The sequence below is a fragment of the Miscanthus floridulus genome, chromosome 6, assembly GCF_019320115.1.
Source record: "Miscanthus floridulus cultivar M001 chromosome 6, ASM1932011v1, whole genome shotgun sequence".
Taxonomy (NCBI): domain Eukaryota; kingdom Viridiplantae; phylum Streptophyta; class Magnoliopsida; order Poales; family Poaceae; genus Miscanthus; species Miscanthus floridulus.
In genome coordinates, this window is record NC_089585.1 from 15,314,336 (window position 1) to 15,338,101 (window position 23,766).

Here is a 23,766-nt window from a genome sequence, read left to right on the forward strand (position 1 = left end):
GGGTTTGGAGTCTGTAAACCTCGAGTATACCTATAAATATAAGGAACAAAGAGCCAAATAAGCTGCGGTTGCTGGCAGCGTCCAATCTTCATAGTTTCCTCTGAGTTTTGCATCTGTTCGCGCACTCGCCGTAGTCACCACGTCGCTGGCGTCGCTCACGATCCGATCTCGTTCATCGTTCGAGTTCTAACAACGTGGTATCAGAGCCGAAGGTAGACGAAGGAGGAGGTGTCTGGTGACAGGGAGTCGTCGGAGAGATAGCCGAGTGATCGAGTTCGTCGATCGCGAGCAGGAGGAGACGTGAATCCGAAGAACCGTCGACATGGGCTCGACCGGAGAGAAGGAGAAGGAAACCATGGAACGTGCGTGGAATCAGGCGTCGGGAAACCTAGTTTGGCCGATGTTATCTCGCACCAACTATCAAGAGTGGTCCGCTCATGTCCAATGTAACCTCGAAGCGATGTATCTGTGGGACGCGATCGAGAGTGACAAGGTCGAGCGGCGACGTGATCGACTTGCGCTCGGCGCCATGATTCGTGGCGTGCCCGGCGAGATGCACTCTATGTTGCTGAACAAGAAATCGGCGAAGGAGGCATGGGAAGCTATTAAATCGATGCGTCTGGGGGCAGAACGCGTGAAAGAGGTGAATGCGCAGAAGTTACTTGCGGAATTTGAATCAATCTCGTTCAAGACGGGAGAATCAATTGATGACTTCGCAGTTCGGATCGGCAAGCTGGCTACCGATCTGAAGGGCCTTGGTGATGAAAGCGTGGATGATACAAGAGTGGTGAAGAAGTTCCTGAGAGTTGTTCCCCCGCGCTACAATCAAGTAGCGGTCACGATCGAGATGTTCTGCGACTTGAAGACTTTGTCTGTCGAAGAACTCGTCGGTCGGCTCAGGGCGGCTGAAGACCGATTCGAGCCTACGCCAGATCAAGTCACCGATAAGGCGAAGCCCTCTCTTCTCCTCACGGAGGAGGAGTGGATGGCGAAGAACAGGAGTCGCATGATTCACACCGACTCGTCCTCATCTGGAGGTAAGGGCGGTGGAAATTATGCAAAGAAGGACAAACAAGGAGTGCGCGGCGGCGGCGGCGGGAAGCATGATCGCGAGAGGCGTGACTCAGGTTGTCATCCTTCGACGGGGACACCGCGTCGGAAGGGAAGATGCAAGAAGTGTGGTGTGTTTGGCCACTGGGCAAGGGAGTGCCTGAACAAGAAATCCGGGAAGGAAGACCATGATGATGCCGCTCACCATGTCAGTGGTGACACAGACAAGAACCCGGCGCTCCTGGTGGCCCAGGTGTGCGACGTCGTGCACACTCCAAGGACAGGCGGCCAAGGCCTGTTCCTGAAACCAGGAACGTGTGTTCCCGGCCAAGTACGATGAGGGCGCTTGGGTGTTGGACACAGGCGCAACAAATCATATGACAGGTTGCCGATCCTCGTTGGTAGACTTAGATGAATCGGTGCGCGGCGCGGTGAAATTTGGCGATGGCTCCACCGTAGAAATCTGCGGTGTCGGTGCAGTGACAATGGCCGGCAAGAACAAGGAGCATCGTGTGCTCACCGAGGTGTATTTCATTCCATCACTGAGGTGTAACATTGTGAGCCTCGGACAGTTGGAAGAAGCAGGATGTCGAGTTGAGATTGACAAGGGTGTTCTGGAAGTGTTCGAGAGAGAACAGCAAGGCAATGCTCGAGGTGTTCTGATCCGAGCAGAAAGAAGGAACCGCCTGTATGTCATGAAGGTCAACCTGACAGCACCGATCTGTTTACTGACCAAGATGGAGGAGGAAGCCTGGCGGTGGCATGCTCGCTTTGGCCATTTAAATTTCAGGGCGCTATATGATCTTAGTGCCAAGGAGATGGTGGAGGGGCTACCACTGATCAAGAAGATAGAACAGGTGTGCGATGGCTGCGCACTTGGCAAGCAGCACCGCACTCCTTTTCCTCGAGCTTCGGCATGGCGAGCATCATCAGTACTTGAGCTTGTACACATGGACTTGTGTGGGCAAATAACGCCACCCACACCCGGAGGCAAGTCTTACTTTTTGCTTATTGTAGATGATTTTAGTCGTTACATGTGGCTTGAGGTATTGGCTGCGAAGTCAGAGGCGTTGGAATGCTTCAAGAGATTCAGAGCGGCGGCAGAGCTTGAGTCAGGGCGCCGTCTGAAGGCATTCAGAACTGACAGGGGAGGCGAGTTCAACTCAGGAGCGTTTGTGGTGTTTTGCAGTGATCATGGGATTAAGCACAACACCACCACACCGTATACTCCTCAACAGAACGGTGTTGTGGAGAGAAGAAATCAGACGGTGGTAGAGATGGCGAGGTGCTTGCTGAAAAGCATGGGCGTGCCGTCCAAGTTCTGGGGTGAAGCCGTCAGAACGGCTGTTTATATTTTGAATCGCTCTCCCACTAAGAGTTTGAATGGCAAGACTCCATATGAAGCATGGTTGGTCGAAAACCCGGGGTCAAGCATCTGAAGACTTTTGGATGCGTTGCATATGCGAAGACAGTTGGACCCGGGGTGAGCAAGCTAACTGACAGAGCAGTTTCAGGTGTGTTCCTTGGGTACGAACCAGGAACGAAGGGCTATCGCATCTATGATCCGGTGAAGGACAAATTATTGGTGACTCGGGATGTAGTGTTTGACGAGAAGAAGCTGTGGAATTGGGAAGGGAAGGACAGCAGGGTGATCGGAGGTGCAACAGCAACAGAAGCGCCTGACATCTTTCAGGTTCAGTGGGACGACACAGTAGCCGGTCCGACAACAGGGCTCGCGGAGCCTGAATTTTCTGAACCTGAACCTGATGCCGGTGATCCCGGATCGCCTGCTGTGTCAGCGTCAATTCCACAAGTCTAGGGGGTGGATCAAACTCACCTCCACACACTCCCAACTCCAACTCAATCCCAGGAGTGCCGATGACCCAATGGGCAACACCGCCCACCAGGGCAGTCTGCAGATTCAGAAGGTGCCCCACTGCGTTACCGTACAATCCCAAATTTGCTTGATACTACTGAAGAAGTGCAGGATTTTGAGTATAGCGGTCTTTGTCTTGTTGCGGCTGAGGAACCAAGATCAGTCCAAGAGGCATTAACCGAGCAGTGTTGGAGGCAGGCCATGCAGGCCGAGATGCAAGCCATAGAAGCAAATCGCACCTGGGAAGTCAGTGTGTTGCCACCAAAACACAAGGCCATCGGCCTGAAGTGGGTTTTCAAGGTCAAAAAGGACCCGGAAGGGAATGTGATCAAGCATAAAGCTCGTCTGGTGGCTAAAGGATATGCTCAACAGTTTGGAGTCGATTTCGATGAGGTGTATGCTCCGGTTGCTAGGATTGAAACTGTACGAGTTCTGTTAGCACTTGCAGCACAAGGTGGTTGGGAAGTTCACCATATGGACGTCAAATCTGCATTTTTGAATGGTGATCTGTCTGAGACCGTATACGTGCAACAGCCTCCAGGTTTTGTGGTCGGCAAAGGAGACAAGGTCCTCAGATTGAGAAAGGCTCTTTACGGGTTGAAGCAAGCACCGAGGGCGTGGAATGCAAAACTCGATAAGGAGTTGTTGGCTCTGGGTTTTGTGAGAAGCAAGCTTGATCATGCTGTTTACAGGAGAAGCAGCAAAAGTTCATTCTTACTTGTGGGAGTATATGTCGACTGATTTGATCATCTCTGGACCAGATGTGCAAGACATCAAGATGTTTAAGTCTAAGATGAAAAAGAAGTTTAGCATGAGTGATTTGGGATTCTTGAGCTATTACCTTGGCATAGAGGTCAAGCAAGATGGCAATGGGATTACATTGTGTCAGAGTTCCTATGCTGCAAAGATTCTAGAAGGTGCAGGGATGAGGAACTGTAACTCATGTGAAACACCAATGGAATGTCGACTGAAACTTAGCAAGCTGAAGAGTGGAGATCCAATAAATCCAACAGAGTATAGAAGCATCATAGGGAGACTCAGGTACATTGTCAACACCAGGCTAGACTTAGCTTTTGCTGTTGGTGTTGTAAGCAGATACATGGAGGCACCCGGGAAAGAACATTGGGCTGCTGTGAAACACATCCTGAGGTACCTGAAGGGTACTATGGGATATGGCTGCAAATATGAGAGAGGTGCTGAACTAAAACCGATCCTAGTTGGCTATAGCGATAGCGACTATGCAGGAGATCTAGAAGACAGAAAGAGCACGACGGGTATTGGCTACTTTCTGGGGAGCAGTTTGGTGACCTGGACATCACAGAAACAAAGAATTGTTGCTTTGTCTTCGTGTGAAGCTGAGTACGTGGCAGCAGGCGGCGGCGGCTTGTCAGGGCATTTGGCTAAACCGACTGATTGCAGACATGTTGGGGACTAAGGAGATGACAGGGAAGCTTCTCATGGATAATATGTCCACGATCGCGCTCAGCAAGAATCCAGTGCATCACGATCGTAGCAAGCATATTGATACAAGGTATCATTTTCTTCGTGAATGCATAGAAGAAGGTAAGGTGGAAGTTGATCATGTTGGGACTGCAGAACAGCTCGCCGATCTCTTCACCAAATCGCTGGGGCGAGTCAAGTTCGTGGAGTTGAGGAGTGCTTTAGGTGTCGTCGAGGTGCATCAAGTTTAGGGGGTGTCTTGCTCGGCGATGCTCACCAAACGGTGCCGCCGCCGCCGCCTGCAGCCCCCTGACCACGGCCTCCTCCTGATCGTCACCGTCACGTGGCCCGACGATGGCATGGCGCAGGACGCGTCGGTGGCGAGGCTCGCGCACACGCTGCAGCAGGTGGCGCCGCCGCTGCTATGGATCGTGGTCGGGACCAAGAACAGAACCGCGACGGCTAGGCCTATATATGCCAGGTGGAATGGGAACGGTCATGCCAGTGAGACAGCTTCAGTACCGAGGACCTCATCACTTCCAAAGTTCCAAGTCCACCCTATAGAGCAATGGGCATGTATGGAACTTCCAGGTTTGGTACAAATCAGTCAATACTGAACCATGTTGGCAAAGGAAATGTGGACAAGTGGCTCCATATGCTCATGGATAGCCAACAAGAAGATCATGCTGTATACCATTCTTCAGATGAACACGATAATGACGAGAAGAATGCTTCAGAGGAGCAGCAAATGCAGAGCAGAACTGACGAAGAGAGCTGCAGGAATGGGATAACTGAATGTTCTGATGAGATCGTCGAGGTCGAGGACGAGATTGTTTCTGACCAGGGAGCAGAAAGAGGCAGGAACAGCTTTGGCATTAAAGAGAGAGAGAGAGGAAAAGAAGATGCGGTTCCCATCCCTAGGTCTGACAGCACCAGGGGTTCCCGGTCACTGCCATCATCACTCTCCAAGATCCTGGGATTGAGAAGAGGTGTGGAATGCGTGGGAAGGAAGCCTAAGGTGGCTGTCGACCATGACTGCAGATATGGCTGTGAGGATTCAGTGTCCACAAGCAGCAGCAAGTTCCTCAACAGATTGAAGCAGGCAATCAAGAAAGCAGTAAACAAATATAGGTCATTGCACCATACATCTGAAACTGTTTATTCTTCTTTCAGTGTGTTCAAAATCGATGCCATTTGTTATAGTCTCTGTAGCTGAATAAGTGAGTGAGCATAGCTTGCAGAGAGAAGACTTCTGTCTGATGCTTTGGCTGTTAGCTGTGTGATATTTCTTGTGGTCACCCTGACGAGATCAGATTAGTGTGTGTACAACATTTTTTTTTTAGAAAAGATGAAAACTATTCCTCTTCCTGAGCTGTAGAAGTCTGGGATTTATATCTGCATTTCACAACATCGATTTTTTACATTTTCCCTGTTGATCTGTTCGTGGCTTCTGCCTGTCAGCAGTTGGTGCTTTCAGGCTGCGTCATTCAGTTTAGTCAGATAATTTCACCATGAACAGAAACTCGAGATGACACATGACAGTGACACAATAGGGCATTCAAACTCAAAGGGATTACAACTATAACCCCAACCAAAAGCAGAAAACGCAATTAAACAACCATCGATCACCATCCCTTCAACAGCCTTGTTCGTTCCATCCCCATCTCAGGACGTTGGCTTGCGCCACTTTGCGTTCGGCGTCGCCGTGGCGGTGCTGCACTTCTTCCCCTTGGGCGGCGTCGGCGTTCTATGCGTCGACCCTCGCAACATCAGCGCCCATGCCGCCGCCGAAACAGCCGCATCCGGGACGGACCTTCTTCCAGAAACGAGCACCGACAGGCGAGAGCAAGAGATGGGGATGGAAATGGAAGAAGTGCACTGCCACAGCGTCCACGAGCTGTCCAAGCACTGCCACATCGTCCACGAGCTGTGCAAGCACTGCCATCACCGGGGGCCCGGCGCGAAGGCGGCACAGCGCGCGCTCGAGGGCGCCTCGATGGAGCACAGCCTCGCCGTCGCCAGCATATGGGCGAGGCCGCCACCTGACGCACCGGGGCGGCGTGACATGCCCGAGCGAGCCGCTGGACTCCGTAGACGACCTCGCCGTGGACCCCGGCGTGTGGTGTGCGCTGGAGAAGGTCGGGACGGAACGTCGCCGAGCACGCCACCCGCGTGCACGACGGCGTGGAGCGCGCCCGCGGCCACCTGCGGGCTGCCGAGCTCCTTGTGGTCCTGGACGAGGCCAGCGACAGCGACGCCGCCGACACCGCCCCGTGGGAGCGCAGAGCCCCTGCCTCTCCGAGCAGTTCAGCGGCGCCATGGACCATAGGCCAAGGCGCGGGCCAGATATCGATGGACGCGTCCTCGAGCGTGATCACCCTGACCCTGCCCTCGGTATTGCACACGACGGCGACTAGAGTCTAGAGGCACTGCAGCGCGGCGACCAGTGAAGATTGCCCTGCCACACCCGCCCACGGCCCACCAGGGCTATCAGTGTCAGCTCCCACCTCCGCGCCGTGACCCTGACACCTGGAAAGACGCAAGAACGCACGATCCCACACCGCCGTCGGCCCGTCGCCCTCGGCCACCACCTGCAGCGCGGCCTCGAACCCCGAGGCAAGCGCGAGCCCGCGGAACCTCATGCTACCCCGGCTCATCCCTGTTAGTAGTAATCCTAGCGCATTGGCTGGCTCAGTTACGCATTGGCTGGCTCAGTTAGTTAGGACTGCATGTTTCTTATTCAGTTTTGCATGCGGATGAGCACTGATCTGTGTGGTTGCCATCTCGCGTAGAAGTAGCAGTGGGAGTAGCTCGCACGTCCTGAGGATGACCGGTGTTTGAGCGGCATCGTGGGCACGGGGATGGACGTGCTCGCCGCACGGTGCGCGCCTGACCACTACGTGGTCCTGATAGTCTGTAACTCTGAATAAATAGAGAAGAGAAAGAACAGAAAACGCTGCTTGCAGTTCGCAGCACCAAAACCCAGTGTCCCAAGTGTTCACGTTGTGTTTGAGTGCTTCTGTGATTTGCATTTGACGATTGCAGGCTCACCGGCTGCCAAGAACACCGGTTTAGAGCTGACAATTGGCATCAGAGCCGTAAGAGGAGGACCTAGCGCGTCGCGATGGTGTCGCCGAAGGGCCGAGGCCGCACGCCGCCGTCGGCCACGAAGGAGAAGGGCAGCGGTTCCGGCAGCAAGACTCCAACGCGCTCGCCGTCTCCAAGTCGATCACCACCGCGTCGTTCGCGGACTCGCCGCGGTGGCCGCTCGCGAACGCGGCGCCCACGGGAGGTCGTCGTCGAGCGCGTGTTCCGGGAGACGAGCGGCTCAGGCAACTGGCCGCAGCTCACGAAGACGAACTACGACTCCTGGTCGCTGTTGATGAAGCTGAAGATGCAGGCCCGTCATCTCTGGGAAGCAATCGAGGACGAAGATGTCGACTTCCACGACGACCGAAGCGCACTGGAGGCGATCTGCTCCGGCGTTCCCCAGGAGATGGTGCCCACCCTGGCGACCAAGCCGTCGGCCAAGGAGGCGTGGGAGGCGATCCGGGCGATGCGCATCGGCGACGACCGGGTGCGGAAGTCGACTGCGCAGAGCCTGCGCGCGGAATACGAGCAAATTGCGTTCCGCGACGGGGAGTCCGTCGAGGACTTCGCCTTGCGACTGTCCAACATTGTGCAGCGCCTGGCGATCCTCGGGGACCCGGAGCCGGAACCGAAGGTAGTGGCGAAGTATCTCCGCGTCACGCGTCCGCGGTACAAGCAGCTCGTCGTCTCAATTGAGACCCTCCTCGACATCGACACGCTCTCTGTTGAGGAGGTCACCGGGCGGCTCAAGGCGGCAACCGACGACGAGCCGTCACTGGCGAAAGACATCTCCGGCAAGCTCCTGCTCACGGAGGAGCAATGGCTGGAGCGGTACAAGAAGAAAGACGGCGAGGCTGGCCGGGGCGGCTCGAGCTCCAGCGGTCGTGGACGAGGACGCGGTCGCGGCAGGGGCCGTGGACGCAGCGGTGGCGGCGGCTACGAGCAGCGGGCCAGGACGAACTCGGCCCAAGGCGTCGGCGATGATGCCTGCAAGGCCTGTGGCAAGAAAGGCCACTGGGCCAAAGATTGCAGGAGCAAGAAGAAGCTGGAGCAGGCCTACATGGCCTAGGATGACGAGTCCACTCTGCTCCTTGCGGTGGACTGTGAGCAGGGGAGGGGATTTTTCCCCAAATCGAGCAGCTGTCGCCGTCGGAGCCAAGACCGGCGACTCCACCACCGATCCGTGCCGACAGCCAGCTCCATCTCACAGAGGGCAAGGTGTTCGCCGTCTTCGATGAAGCCGGCGACCGGGATCCCAGGAGATGGGTCCTGGACACGGGCGCATCAAACCACATGTCCGGGGCAAGGTCCGCGTTCTCCAACATCGACTCCGACGTCACTGGTTCCGTGAGGTTCGGCGACGGCTCCGTAGCGCGCATCGAGGGAGTCGGCACCATCCTTTTCTCCTGCAAGACGGGGGAACATCGCGCCATCGACAATGTCTACTACCTTCCCCGCCTCACCGCGAATATTATCTCCGTCGGTCAGCTGGACGAGTCCGGCTACCAGGTGTTGGTTGAGAGCGGGGTTATGCGAGTGCGCGACGAGGAGCGCCGACTGCTGGCCAAGATCCACCGCAGCCCAGGACGCTTGTATGTTCTCAACGTCAACATAGCACAACCGGTGTGCCTGGCGGTGCGCGGAGAGGAAGAAGCCTGGGTATGGCACGCCAGGTTCGGCCATCTGCATTTCGCGGCGCTGCGGAAGATGGCCAAGGACGGGCTCGTCCGTGGCATGCCCCTGATGTCACAGGTGGAGCAGGTGTGCGACGCCTGCCTCGTCGGCAAGCAGCGCCGTGCGCCGTTCCCTCAGCAAGCTCTGGGACGGTCGACGGAGCCACTGCAGCTTCTTCACGACGACATCTGCGGCCCAATCACGCCGCCTACCCCAAGCGGGAACCGGTACTTCCTGTTGCTTGTTGACGATTACTCACGGTATGTGTGGATCTGCCTGCTGCCAACCAAGGATGCCGCGGCTGCCGCAATCAAGCGCGTTCAAGCAACAGCTGAGCGCAAGAGCGGCAAGAAACTGCTGGCCCTGCGCACTGACCGCGGCGGTGAGTTCACCGCCACCGACTTCATCGAGTACTGCGCCAAGCTGGGTGTTCTTCGTCAACTCACGGCGCCGTACACGCCACAACAAAATGGCGTCGTGGAGCGGCGGAACCAATCCGTCGTTGGAACCGCGCGCAGCATGCTCAAGGCGAAAGGGCTCCCCGGCAAGTTCTGGGGGAAGCGGTCACCACGGCCGTCTACTTGCTCAACCGTTCCTCGTCCAAGAGCGTGGGTGGCAAGACCCCCTACGAGCTCTGGACGGGTAGCGTTCCCGGCATCCAGCACCTGCGGACATTCGGCTGCGTCGCGCATATGAAGGTGACAACGCCTAACCTGAAGAAACTTGATGATCGAAGCAGGCGTACAATCTTCGTTGGCTACGAACCCAGCTCCAAGGCGTACAGGGTCTATGACCCTGTGTCTCAGCGCGTGCACGTGAGCCGGGACTTGGTGTTCGAGGAGGCGGCGCAGTGGTCCTGGACCCAGGGGCAACGCAGCGAGGTGAGTGACTTCACGGTCGAACACCTGCCATTGCCCGGGTCAGCCACCACGACGGCATCGACGAGTTCGACTACGTCAAGTGGAGCTGCTACCACATCTCCGACACCACCAGCGTCTCCAGCCCAGGCTTCACCAGCACATGGTGCTGGGAGCTCCTCATCACCTGCCTCGCTAGTTCACGCCTCGCCAGTGTTCAGCGTTGGGAGCGTGACGCCGGGCACGCCTCCTCAGCCTGAGCCGGACCCAGTGGAGTTCGTGTCCCCACCAAGCACCGGCGCGTCGCAGCTGCTGGACGCGGACCACGACGACGACGCCCCACTGCGATACCGCAACGTCGACAACGTGCTCGGTCCGGCCACGCCGCCGGGTCACGCTGCACGTGAACTGGAGGAGCAGCTGCTGCTTGCAAGTGAAGCTGAGCCGACGACGTTCCAGGAGGCGCTGCAACATGAGAACTGGCGCCATGCCATGCTCGACGAGTTCACTTCCATTGAGGTGAACGACACTTGGGAGCTCGTGGATCCTCCACCAGGCGTGCGCCCGATCGGCCTCAAGTGGGTCTTCAAGACGAAGCGGGATGAAGCCAGGCTCGTCACCAAGTTCAAGGCCCGGCTCGTCGCCAAGGGATACGTGCAGCACCAAGGCATTGACTTTGATGAAGTGTTCGCACCTGTGGCTCGCCTGGAGTCAGTAAGGCTGCTGCTCGCGCTCGCTGCAAGTGAAGGGTGGGCAGTCCATCATATGGATGTCAAGTCCGCCTTCCTGAACGGTGAGCTTCTGGAGGATATCTACGTCGAGCAGCCGCCGGGGTTCGTGGTGAAGAATCAAGAGAAGAAGGTGCTGCACCTGATCAAGGCTCTCTATGGACTTCGTCAAGCCCCGCGCGCCTGGTACTCCAAGCTCGATGAGTCCCTGATCAAACTTGGGTTCACGCGAAGCACATCAGAGCATGCTGTCTACCTCCGCGGTGCGGGCGCACGGCGTCTCATCGTGGGCGTTTACGTTGATGATCTGGTGATCACCGGTGGCAATCCAGGCGACATCAGCATCTTCAAGGAGGAGATGAAGGCGACTTTCAGGATGAGCGACCTTGGCCTTCTCCGGTATTATCTCGGACTGGAAGTGATTCAGTCTGAAGAAGGAATTTCAGTCTGTCAGAGTGCCTATGCTGCGAAGATACTCCAGACTGCTGGGCTGGAAGGGTGCAATCCAAGCCATACCCCCATGGAACCTCGACTGAAACTCAGTAAGTCCAGCTCTGCTCCTTCTATTGATGCCACAAAATACAGGAGCATTGTGGGCTCTCTCAGGTATTTGGTGAATTCAAGGCCAGATTTGGCTTACTCTGTGGGGTACATTAGTCAGTTCATGGAGAACCCAACTACAGAGCACATGGTGGCTGTCAAAAGGGTGCTGAGATATGTTGCTGGAACTTTGCACTTTGGCTGCCATTATCAGAGGAAGAAGGGAGCTCATCTCATTGGCTATAGTGACAATGACTTAGCCGGTGACATTGATACAAGGAAGAGCACCACAGGAGTCATCTTCTTCCTCGGCTCCAGCATCATCACATGGCAGTCTCAGAAGCAGAAGGTGGTGGCTTTATCTTCCTGTGAAGCCGAGTATATAGCTGCCACCACTGCAGCCTGCCAGGGTGTTTGGTTGGCCCGTCTGCTTGCCGAGTTCAGAGGTGAGAAGAGCAGGGCCTTCAGTCTGAAAATTGACAGTGAGTCTGCACTTCAACTGAGCAGGAACCCAGTTTTCCATGACCGCAGTAAACACATCGACGTAAGATATCATTACATCAGAGAATGCATTGAGGAGAACCGGGTGATGCTTGAGTCCATTGGGACTGTTGAGGAACTAGCAGACATCCTGACGAAGGCTTTGGGGCGTGTTCGTTTCTGCGAGCTGCGGTCCAAGATCGGCATCATCAACATTCAGGCCATGCGCAAGAATTAGGAGGAGAAATGTTAGTAGTAATCCTAGCGCATTGGCTGGCTCAGTTAGTTAGGACTGCATGTTTCTTATTCAGTTTTGCATGCGGATGAGCACTGATCTGTGGTTGCCATCTCGCGTAGAAGTAGCAGCGGGAGTAGCTCGCACGTCCTGAGGATGACCGGTGTTTGAGCAGCATCGTGGGCACGGGGATGGACGTGCTCGCCGCACGGTGCGCGCCTGACCACTACGTGGTCCTGATAGTCTGTAACTCTGAATAAATAGAGAAGAGAAAGAACAGAAAACGCTGCTTGCAGTTCGCAGCACCAAAACCCAGTGTCCCAAGTGTTCACGTTGTGTTTGAGTGCTTCTGTGATTTGCATTTGACGATTGCAGGCTCACCGGCTGCCAAGAACACCGGTTTAGAGCTGACAATCCCAGCTCCAGCAGCGGTGGGATCGCGCCGAGCACGCCGAAGGTGGCACGGTTCTCGTCCTCCACGGCGAGGCTACAATCTACATGGTGCCTGCGGCATGGTACCGCGCCTCCGTCTGGCCCCGCGGAGCATGTCCACGAGCGGCGCGACACCGCCCCGGACCGCACGATCCGCGCCTTGTTATCGGGCTCCAGCGACAGGTTGACCAATGCCGCCGCCGCGTTAACCTGCACGTCGGCGTCGGTAGTCGGCTGACAACAGCAAGGGATGCAATGCAACGCGAGGGGGCGTAGCGTGCAGAGCTGCCTCCTTATTACCTCCATGTTCTCTTGCGTGGCCTGCCGCAACAAGGCCATCGCCGCCGCCTGCTCCGTGGGAGTGGCGCCCTCCATTCCGAGCACGGGCATGATCTCCTCCAGAGCGTCCCCCCTCTGACTGGAGCTCGGCTCCTGCTGTCCTGCACGAATTTGTCGAAGCTGAGTTTCCTCACTCGAACCGACGAGGCGACTTGCTGTTGCTGGCGCTGCACAAGCGAGCTCCGTCACAAGCGAGCCTCCGTGCTGCTCCTGACGATGCGGCGGCATGAGGCGGCGCACGATGTCGTGGGCGATTTCCAGAGACAGCGGGGCCGGGTGAGGCAGCGGAGGCAGTCGCACCGGTTGAGGATGGTGGTGCGGAGCGCGACATTGGGGACGAGCACGAGTGCGGAGGAGTGTGACTCATATAGAGATCGGCGGTCACGGTGGGCGGGGACAAGGCGAACGCGGCGCAGGCCTGGATGCAGGCGCGCTCGCCTCTTTGAGACGCCGAGCGCCTAGGGACACCTATGCAAAATGAACAGAACCATCCAGGCGTCCTCCTCCTCCACCGTAAGAGCGTGGCGCATCCAGCGCACCCCAGGCATTGCCAAGGCCGACTCCCACACATGCAATGGCTGCGCGCAAGAGGTTCCGTGCCGCCAACATCCACTCGGTCCTTCTGGCCGAGAGGCCAGGAAACGACTGGGACATGAGGACGGCATCCCTGCTAGCCCGGACACGCGCGGTGGCGGAGCCCAGGCTCTCCAGCACAAACCAGTTGCCGGGAGTTCTCGACGCTGTGGTCAACCCAGCGCTTCCACCGCGGCACGTCCTCGTCCTCGAGGCCCCAAGACGTGCCGAGGTCCCAGGACGTGCCTGGCCGTCTTGTGAAGCTCGCGGAAGCGAATGACCTCTCGGCGGGCGTCCTCGAGGAACGCCATGACTGAAGTTGCGTCCAGGACGTCGTCGGCGTTGATCGCACTGCCCCTCACGAGGCTATGCGCCACGCGGACGCACGCAGCTAGCTTCCGGTAGGCGGTGACCACGGTGTGGAGCAGTCTGGTTGTGCCATCGGCGATGATCCTGAGGGTGTCCAGCGCCGGCCGTCGTCGCCAGCTCCTTCCACCCCTGGTCCACTCCATGTCTCCATTCCCGCCGCCCGAGGTCTGGTTCGCTGTCCCGGGTTGCAGGCGTGGCGTGTAGCGGTGTCCCGGGTAGGAGGAGGGGGGTTTATAGCCAGGACCCAGGTGCTATACCTAAAACATGATATCTAGGTATAAATCTAACATGTCTACTTGCACTTTGAATAAACCGTGAGTCCTAAAATATCTACTAGTACATGATAAGAGATAGAGTGAGAGAGAGAGGGGTGAAGAGGTGCAAACCATCGGCCACCTTGGAGGAAGATGGGCTCGCCATCGCAGTGCTTGGCGATAACCCGGTGGCGGTGCAGTAGCGGTGTCGTCCGGGGTCGGTGTAGAGGTCGCAGGGCAGCCCGGCGTCGTAGCAGTCCTATGATGTGATGCAGAGGCGGTGGCGGCAATTCCCGTCGCTGGCAGCGCCCCCTCTGTGATCGGTTAGGGTTTAGGACTGTAGGTGGGGTGCTCGGCGGCTCAGGCGAACCTCGTGACTCGAGCGCCTCGGCTCCCACCTTCTATTTATGGCGCTGTGCGATGGGGACCCACTAACCGTATTAGGGTTGGGCGCCTCCGATCAGGGCGTAGATCCAAGGGCTCAATTGGTCGTTGGGTCAATTGGTGGAGATCAACTAACATTCTCCTCATTAATCTCACTTATAACTTAAACTTAACTTACTTACTTTCTCTTGTTCCCATTCCATCACAGATCGGTGCATAGAGCGTGCCTTATCGTCACGATTAGTTACCATTAGATTAAACAGCTATAATACACATCTCTGTTTTGAAATAGATTCTTAACTAGACCCTTATTGTCCAGAAATCATAGGCTTTCCCTTAAACCCATACCGGCTACGTGCTCTCTGAACACACTGGGTGGTAAGCCTTTTGTAAGCGGATCCGCGAGCATCTTTTCTGTTCTTATATGCTCAAGACTAATTATATGATCCCGGGCTTTATCTTTCACAACATAATACTTTATGTCAATGTGTTTGGCAGCACCACTTGACTTATTGTTGTGAGCATAACATATTGCTGGATTATTATCGCAGTATAACTTAAGTGGTTTATGTATGTCGTCTACCACTTTCAACCCGAGCATGAATTTCTTTAGCCAATTCACCTGCCCTGTGGCCTCATAACATGCTACAAACTCGGCATACATTGTGGACGATGTAGTGACGGTTTGCTTTGAGCTTTTCCACGATATAGCTCCCCCTGCGAGAGTGAATATGTACCCCGACGTGGACTTTCTTTCATCTCCCGTATAATCAGAATCTGTATACCCCTTTATATGCAGGGAATCAGATCTTCTGTATGTTAGCATGAGACCCTTTGTACCTTACAGGTAACGTAAAACTTTCTATACTAATTTCCATTGTTCTATTCACTCTGATATCTGCCAAGCAACCCGGTAACAAATGCTAAGTCAGGGCGAGTACACACTTGAGCATACTGTAAACTTCCGACAGCTGAACTATATGGAACCGCTTTCATTTGATCGATTTCATATTGGTTCCTGGGACATTGAAATTCTCCATATCTGTCGCCCTTGACTATGGGAGCAGGTGATGACTTACAATTTTGCATACTGTATTTCTTTAGAACCTTTTCTAAGTATGCCTTTTGTGATAATCCTAAAACCCTCTTTTCTCTATCTCGGTGAATCTCTATTCCTAGGACGAACGAAGCTTCACCGAGATCCTTCATATCAAACTTTGAGGACAAGAACTTATTTATTTCTAGTAGTAGATTAACATCACTGCTAGCGAGCAATATGTCATCCACATACAAGACTAGGAAAATGTATTTCCTATTATTAAACTTTGCATAAATGCAATTATCCTCTACATTTTCTTGAAACCCAAACTTTCTTATTGTACTATCAAACTTCAAATACCACTGTATTGAAGCTTGCTTTAATCCATAAATGGATTTCTTCAGACGACATCCCATGCGTTCTTTTCCTTCCACAACAAAATCTTTCGGTTGTGCCATGTAAATATTTTCCTCTAAATCCCCGTTTAGGAACGTCGTCTTTACATCCATCTGATGTAATTCTAAGTCGTAATGTGCTACAAGCGCCATTATGATTCTAAAAGAATCCTTACATGAGACTGGAGAAAATATCTCATTGTAATCTATGCCTTCTCTTTATGTGAAACCTTTCACCACAAGTCGCGCTTTAAACCTTTCTATATTCCTTTTGGAGTCATGTTTAGTTTTGTAGACCCATTTACAGCATACTATCTTGGCTCCTTTAGGAATTGTTTCTAATTTCCAAACTCCGTTGGTTTTCATTGATTTCATTTCATCTTCCATGTCTTCAACCCACTTGGATGAGTGAGCGCTTCTCATGGCTTCTTCAAATGAGGTGGGATCACCCTCTATTTGAAATTCCTCACATTCATAAACTTCATAATCATCAGGAATGGCTGATCTCCTGACTCTTTGAGACCTTCTAGGGGCCTTGTTAGATGACGCTTGTTCTATATGAGGTTGTTGTTGCTCTTCCTCATGTGTGACAACGGGTTCTTGGGGATCCTGAATGATAGGTTTCTCATGCTCATTCATTGTTGCCACAGGAGAACTAACAACATGTGTTGTTACTACAGTGTTTTGCACTATTGGTACAACAACAACAGGTAGCGTGAAAAATGGTTCCTGAACCATAAGAGTAGGCACATATACCCGCTTCTCTTCAAAATTTATTTCTCGCGCTACCATGCTCCCCCTGATCATATCATCCTCCAAGAAGACAACATGTCTTGTTTCTACAAACTTCGTTTGTCTGTCAAGACAATAGAAGCGATAACCATTTAACTTTTCTGGATAGCCAATGAAATGGCAACTGACTGTCTTGGAGTTCAACTTCTCTATATTTGGGTTAAATACTTTTGTCTCAGCTGGACAACCCCACACATGTAAATAGTTTAGTGAGGGTTCCTTTTCTGTCCACAACTCATACGGTGTCTTAGGCATCGACTTCCTTGGCACTCGATTAAGAATGTGAATGGCAGTTTTTAACGCCTCCATCCATAAACTTATCGGTAAGGTAGAGTAACTTATCATGCTTCTCACCATATCCATTAAGGTATGGTTGCGTCTTTCAGCTACTCTATTCTGCTGAGGCTCGCCCGGTGTAGAATACTGGGCTACTATGCCATTTTCCTATAAGTACCTTACAAAGGGTCCAAGAACTTGGCCATATGGGGTGTGTCGACCGTAGTACTCTCCTCCACGGTCGGACCTTACTACCTTAATCTTTAAGTTGCGCTGATTCTCTACTTCAGCCTTGAATATTTTAAATTTATTCAATGCTTCTGATCTTTCTTTAATTAAATAAATATAGCCAAAACGAGAATAGTCATCTGTGAATGTTATAAATGAATCATAACCATCCACACTCTTCACAGGAAAAGGTACACAGATGTCTATGTGAACTATTTCTAAAATTCCTGCGCTTTGTTTGTCATCTTTCTTTATTTTCTTAACATACTTTCCTTTTATGCAATCTATGCATTGTTCTAAATCTAAAAATTCTAAAGACAGAAGAATTAATTTCTTAATCAATCGCTCTATTCTCCCCCTCGAAATATGGCCTAAACGACAGTGCCATAATTTTAAAGATACATCATGCACTCTCTTCCGCTTATTTGTTGTATTCATAGACGAGGAAGCATTCTCATTCTCAATACTTATATCATTCACATTCTCAGAAAGTGATAATAAATAAAGCTTGTCTTGTCGGAAGGCAAGACCAATGCATTTATTATTATAAACAATCTGATATTTGTCATTACCAAAATGGCAATCATATCCATCGTCATCTAAACGTGACACACTTATTAAGTTTCTTCGCAAAGAGGATACAAATAGAACATCTGAAAGCTTAAGTAGAAAACCATCAACTAATTCTAGAGAAAGATCTCCAATGGCTTCAACTTGAGCTTCAACTCTATTTGCTACTTTAATTCTTCTTTCTCCTCTTTGCAGGGTCCTCCTCCTACGGAATCCCTGTACTAAATTTGCAACATAAACAGTTGCACCTAAATCAATCCACCAAGTAGATTTTGTATAACTTAAATACAAGGATTCATCTATGAATGTAATAAAATCCTCATCTCTCTTTAGCAGGCTCTTTAGGAAGTCTGGACAATTTCTCTAGTAGTGTCCATGCTTCTTGCATCATTTGCACTGATCCTTTTTAACTTGAGCATTGTTGTTTTTCTGATGGTGCTCAGTCTGAGGGGCTTTTTCCTTGAGGTTTGGCATTCTTATTGAAGTTCTTTTTCTTGTTCTTGACAAGGTTAGCAGAGTCAGCCTATAAGGACTTCAGCCTTTCCTCTTCTTGAACACACATTACGATGAGATTTTCTATGTCCACTTGTCGGATTGCATGTTGTAGTTAACAACAAAAGTTTTATATTCCTTTGGCAAGGAAACAAAAACCAAATGAATTAGGAACTCGTCCTTGAGCCCCAAATTCATTGGCTTCAGCTTCGAAGCCGTGTTGCTCATCTTCAAAATATGCTCTCTAATACCGCCACCAGTATATTTTTCATTGAACAATTTCTTGATCAATGTACTAGCATAAGCCTTTGAAGAGCTAGTGAACTGACTCTCCACCTTCTTAAGGTACTCAGTGGCGGTATCACAGTCTGGGATAGACCCCTCTTATAGCATCTGAGATTGTGGACTTAGCCACCATCGAGCACTTATGGTTTGATATGTCCCATTTCTTACGCTCAAGATCATACTTCATGCGCACTTCTGCATGATCTCGCTGTCGAGCAGTGAAATCAGCATCAGACTCGTTTTCTTCCCTCACCGGGTCCACTGGCTCAGTAGGACATGGGGAGGTGAGCGCTAAGTCATTCTCAGGATAGCGCAAGTGTGATCTCATACTTCTCTCGCCATACCTTGTAATTGCCCCCTTCTAGAGGTGGTATGTGCGAGATGAATGCCATTGGGTTGAGTCCTGAAAAACATCGTCAGAGATAGTGAGAAAATATATCCATTATAATTGTATGCTTTAATTTAACGTTGATCAAAATTAAACATACAATATTCTTATACACTAATTGTACATCACCGTTGGGCAGAAATAGAATTAATGCATAGAAAACTTATGATTAAACATTATAATATTGCTATTATCAACATTGGTCAGAAAAATAACAATATTATAATTTACTGATTAAAATTTGACTACTCTTCAAATTAAATTCTCCCGTTGGTTCGAATTTCATTAGAAGATTATTAACTTTAATATTACAGCGGAAACATGAATAAATAATAATTATCTAATTTTCAGAAGCATTTTCTTATTCGTATCTACTTTCTGGAAAAAGTAACACGTTGGTGTAATTTTACCAGAAATTTTAAACCTTTGAAATTCATCAAAATTCATTCAAATCTGCTTCTGAAAATTAAATAAACTTCAAATCATTTCTTGCTATTCATTCTAGCCTGGCCTGCAGCAGCAGTAAGCGGCCCAGCAGCTACAGGATGCGGCCCGGCCTACAGCAGCAGCTCTTGCGCGCGCGCTCGCGACACCTTCCCCGCGCCCAGGCCGCAACTTGGCCCTAGGCCGGCAAAGTCGCCCGCCGCGCTTGCCCGCCTGGGCCAAAACTCGGTCCAGTGAATCGTGACCTTCAGATTGCATCCGATGGCCATGCGTGTGGGTCGAGGATATAAAAGCCGACGCCGCGGCAACCCTAGTGAAACCCTAGCCCATTCTCTTCTGCCCTTTCTCTCTCTTTGCCTCGCTCCTTTCTCTCATCAGCGCAGCAGCAGCGAGTAACTGAGCGAAAGCAAGCTCGAAGATGGAGCCGTTGTCAGCCCCTCGCTGGCGTGCGCGCTCCCCAGCGAGTGAGCTCGCCGCCGTCGAGCGGTCTGGGCGACGGTGCCTTGATCCCGAGCTTCCGAAACCCTAGATCTGACCAGCCGCTTCTCCTCCTTCTCTGTCTCCCACTGGCCTACACACCTAATTGAGATCATCTTTCTAAGGATGTTGGGAGGGGAACCTAGGTGAAGTACACCCTTCACTGCGATGCCATCATCATCAGCTCCATGACAATGTAGTTCCTCCCGAGCCCTTGCAACCAACTCACTAAACGATTGGTTCTCATTGAATAACATAGGCACGCTTTGCATCTCAACAAACTCAATATATCTATAGCGATCTCTTTCCACGGTGCCTCCATGATATATGCTCACTAGATTGTCTATATAGTAGTTGAAACAAAAATTAAAATACAGTTCGTTTAGTCCCAAGTAGCTGTTTTATAGTACCTCTCTAATAGATACTAACCAACTACACCCTAAATAACTATGTCACTAGCTATCTAACTATATTTATCTCACTAACTAAATCAACTAGCTATCAAATAACTATATCTATGTACCTATGTCACTAGCTATCTAACTATATTTATCTAACTATATCTATCTCACTAACTAAATCAACTACCTACATCATGTCATTTACTAGAAACTACCAAATAATCTAAGTAGCGCTACAATTCAAGCCAACTAAGTACCTACATTGCATGTTCAAAAATTTTACCTATCCAAGTCAATGCAACTATGCGACGCAGACGTGGAGGACGGGATCGACGACGAGATCGTGGTGCGCGGGCGCGAGCACGGTTGGCCGGCGTGGGAGCGGCCGCGATGGCCGGCGCCTCCACGGCTGTGGGCGGCGGCAGCGGTGTGGCAGCGCTGGTTCGGGGAAGGAGAGAGAGAAAGAGGTTTGGCGCTAATAACTACGATGCCGAGCTCGGCGCCAGGATCTACGACGCCAAGCTGCCGCCAAGTCACCGCTACGTCTGCGTCGATCCCAAGACCTTGGCGCCTAAATCTATGACGCCGAGACGTGTAAGCTCGGCGCCACCAACGATGGCGCCGAGCTAAGGGTCCAGATTTTGAAATTATACCTCCAGGATCATATTTGTGAAAAATTTTCAAAAAAAAAGGCTAAAAAACAAAAAAAAATTCGGTCACCGGTGCTCGGCTCAGACGATGTCGATATAGAAACAAACGAATTATATATATATATAACTACTACTCCGTAGCTGGCTACAAACTAACTTATTCTGTAGCCACTTTGAGTTACGATATGTACTATATTAATTTACGATATTATAGTAACTCCTTACTAAGTGATTTACTATAATGTTATGATAAATATCCATATATGTTATAGTAACCCAACTATCGTAAATATGTATTGACATTATCGTAAATTAGTATATAAAATTATCGTAAATAGAGGTGGCTACAGAATAACTTATTTTGTAGCTGGCTACTGAATATACTTTTATATATATATATATATATATATATATATATATATATATATATATATATATATATATATATATATATATGTGTGTGTGTGTGTGTGTGGGGGGGGGGGGGGGGTGGGGGGGGGGGTGGTGGGGGGGGGGGGGGGGGGGGGGTGTGTGTGGGGGGGGGGGGGGGGGGGGGGAAGGAGGACTCGTCCCGTGTATCCAGGCAGCCAATCCGAGTCCGATCGAGGACAAGATAGGCGGCCCGCACGTGATCCATGATCGTATCGTATACCTGTTCCCCTACCTGTTTCCGATCCTTAGTATTTTTCTTGCATGAAAGTTTTACATACATACAACTAGTGGACAAGCATGTGCAGCACGTATGTGTCTCAAAAAAAAAAAATCTTTAATAAGTGAAGTAACAAGAGATTTATAAAAAAAAACATTTCATACATGTAATAACATGTAAAAATATCCATGACCCACACGCATGGTCTATCATTGTGATACAATTTAATCAGTGTTTGTTCATGGTCATTTATGGAGCTTGCTTCAACATGCAGATTAGCTGAGATTCACGTTGGCCATCTCCATCTTACTGGCGGTGGTGTTCATGCAACTTTTTTTTAGGAAGCCATGAAACATGGTTACATCATTTACCAACGTTTTATGAATAAAACCAGGGGGCTTATTGTCGACGAAATCTAGTCGGTAGTCTACTGAGGGTTATATCCACGGTAATAGATGATCGGTGGAGGTGCGCGTAATAGGAACCGGATGGTAACAGAGACACAAGACACAAGATTTATACAGGTTCAGGCCGTCAGCATGACGTAAAACCCTACATCATGTGCTCTATTATTTTATATTGATTGTATATATATCATATTCGATGTCTAATCTAGGGGACCCCTGCCGCTCTTTATATACTCTGAAGGGTAGGGTTATAAAGAAAATATCATATTTGGTATTATACAATAAATCACATCTTCTTGTAGTCTTACGGTGCACGCCTTGATCTTATGGGCTGGGCCACCTTTCATGGTGCAGCCCATATCTTGTCTTGTGGGTACCGGGGGTATATCCCCCACAGCTAGTCCGCGAGAGCCTTGTATCCTTTGAGCAACGCTGTCTTGAACAAGTCCAAACAGTTTGACATGAAGCCGATCAGTTTAACTAGTGATCCGAGTAGTGAAAGTCGAAGCCGACCAGTTTAACTGGTTAGGAAACCTCGGACTTAGCCAAGTAAGGCTTGCCAAAAGCATGCAAGGGGCTCAAGATTAATTTTAAAAATTATTCACCTCAGATGAAGTGTAGCCACTTAGACTCCGTTTGCGAGGTCGGATAATTATCATCCGTGACTTAGTCAATAAGGAGGGTAAATCAAGAAATAACCACTACATTCACCGTCAGGTGAAGTGTAGCTACTTAGTCTCCAAGCCTGCTGAAAAATGAACAATGAATCTTGTATCAAGGTCAAAGAAAACAAGTTTGAAAGCTTGCCGACGTCATCTATCATATGTGTATCAAGACCCCGGACGTGCTGCCCAAGATCAGCACCCTGATCCGAAATAGCATGGAGCAACATGATAGCACACCGATGAGACGTAACGAGATCCGACCACCATGAGAGTCCCCAGCTTAGCTGGCGACTCTTGCACGAGGAATCCAAACACCGCCGAACGTTGAGGAGTCCCCAGCTTAGCTGGCGATGCTTGCACGAAGAATCCGAACGCCGGGGAGTCCCCAGCTTAGCTGGCGAGCCCCTGGCGTGGCTGACGATGAAACGACGGACAATCCGACCAGTTGGTTGGCGAACAATCGAGCACCGAGCAACCCAACCAACTGGTCGGCGATGAAGTGAGCGCCGAGTAGAAGTAAACGCCGAACAGTCCAACCAACTGGTCGACGATGAAGTCCATGAACCTAGCGGCCCAACCAGTTGATTGGCGGAGAAAGCAGCGACAGAGCTTGCCGGAGACATTGACCTTAGGTGAAGTATACACACTTAGGCTTTGTTGGCGAAGTCAGATGATCATCATCTATGACTTAGTCAAAGAGGATGTTAGTATTGATACATGCGCCGCAAGGTGCAATGTATACCTTGTAATCCCCGAGCCTGACAGTAGGTGAAGAATACATCTGGTGTCAGGATAAAAAAATTACAATGATCACTTAGTCAGAATAACTGAGTCCCAGCTTAGCCGAGCACACAGCCAGTCCCTAGCTTAGCTGAAGACCAGTAAGAAGAAAAACAGTACACTCACCACTAGGTGAAGTGTACACACTTAGTCCCCGAACCTGCTGTAAGATAGAGCAATATCTTGTAGCAGGATCAAGGAACAAGTAAAAAGGACGAAATCCCCCGTGCTTAGCACTGGACATTGGAGTAAAATTTGGAGAATGCTGAGCACTTAAAAATGGAGAAAAAATGGAGAGTTCTTAGCACTTTACCGCTGGAGAAAATTGGAGAGTGCTTAGCACTTAAACCGTGGAGAAAATAGAGAGTGCTTAGCACTATACCATGGAGAAAATGAAGAGTGCTTAGCACTATACCATAGAGAAAATAGAGAGTGCTTAGCACTATACCGTGAAGAAATTGGAGAGTGCTTAGCACTTGACCGTGGTGAAATCTGGAGAGTGCTTAG

General features: G+C 50.9%; 2 protein-coding genes and 1 pseudogene across 2 annotated transcripts; 2 read left to right on the forward strand and 1 right to left on the reverse strand.

The window, feature by feature from the left end:
- Nucleotides 1-460: 460 nt before the first annotated feature.
- LOC136460258 (uncharacterized) lies at nt 461-1,390 on the forward strand. Its single transcript, XM_066460032.1, has one exon. It carries the CDS (start codon nt 461-463, stop codon nt 1,388-1,390), a length of 930 nt encoding a protein of 309 aa, XP_066316129.1.
- Nucleotides 1,391-7,490: 6,100 nt separating this feature from the next.
- On the forward strand, nt 7,491-8,525 carry LOC136460259 (uncharacterized). The gene has a single exon (XM_066460033.1). It carries the CDS (start codon nt 7,491-7,493, stop codon nt 8,523-8,525), a length of 1,035 nt encoding a protein of 344 aa, XP_066316130.1.
- Nucleotides 8,526-12,196: 3,671 nt separating this feature from the next.
- LOC136460260 (U-box domain-containing protein 40-like) lies at nt 12,197-13,826 on the reverse strand (annotated as a pseudogene).
- Nucleotides 13,827-23,766: the final 9,940 nt, after the last annotated feature.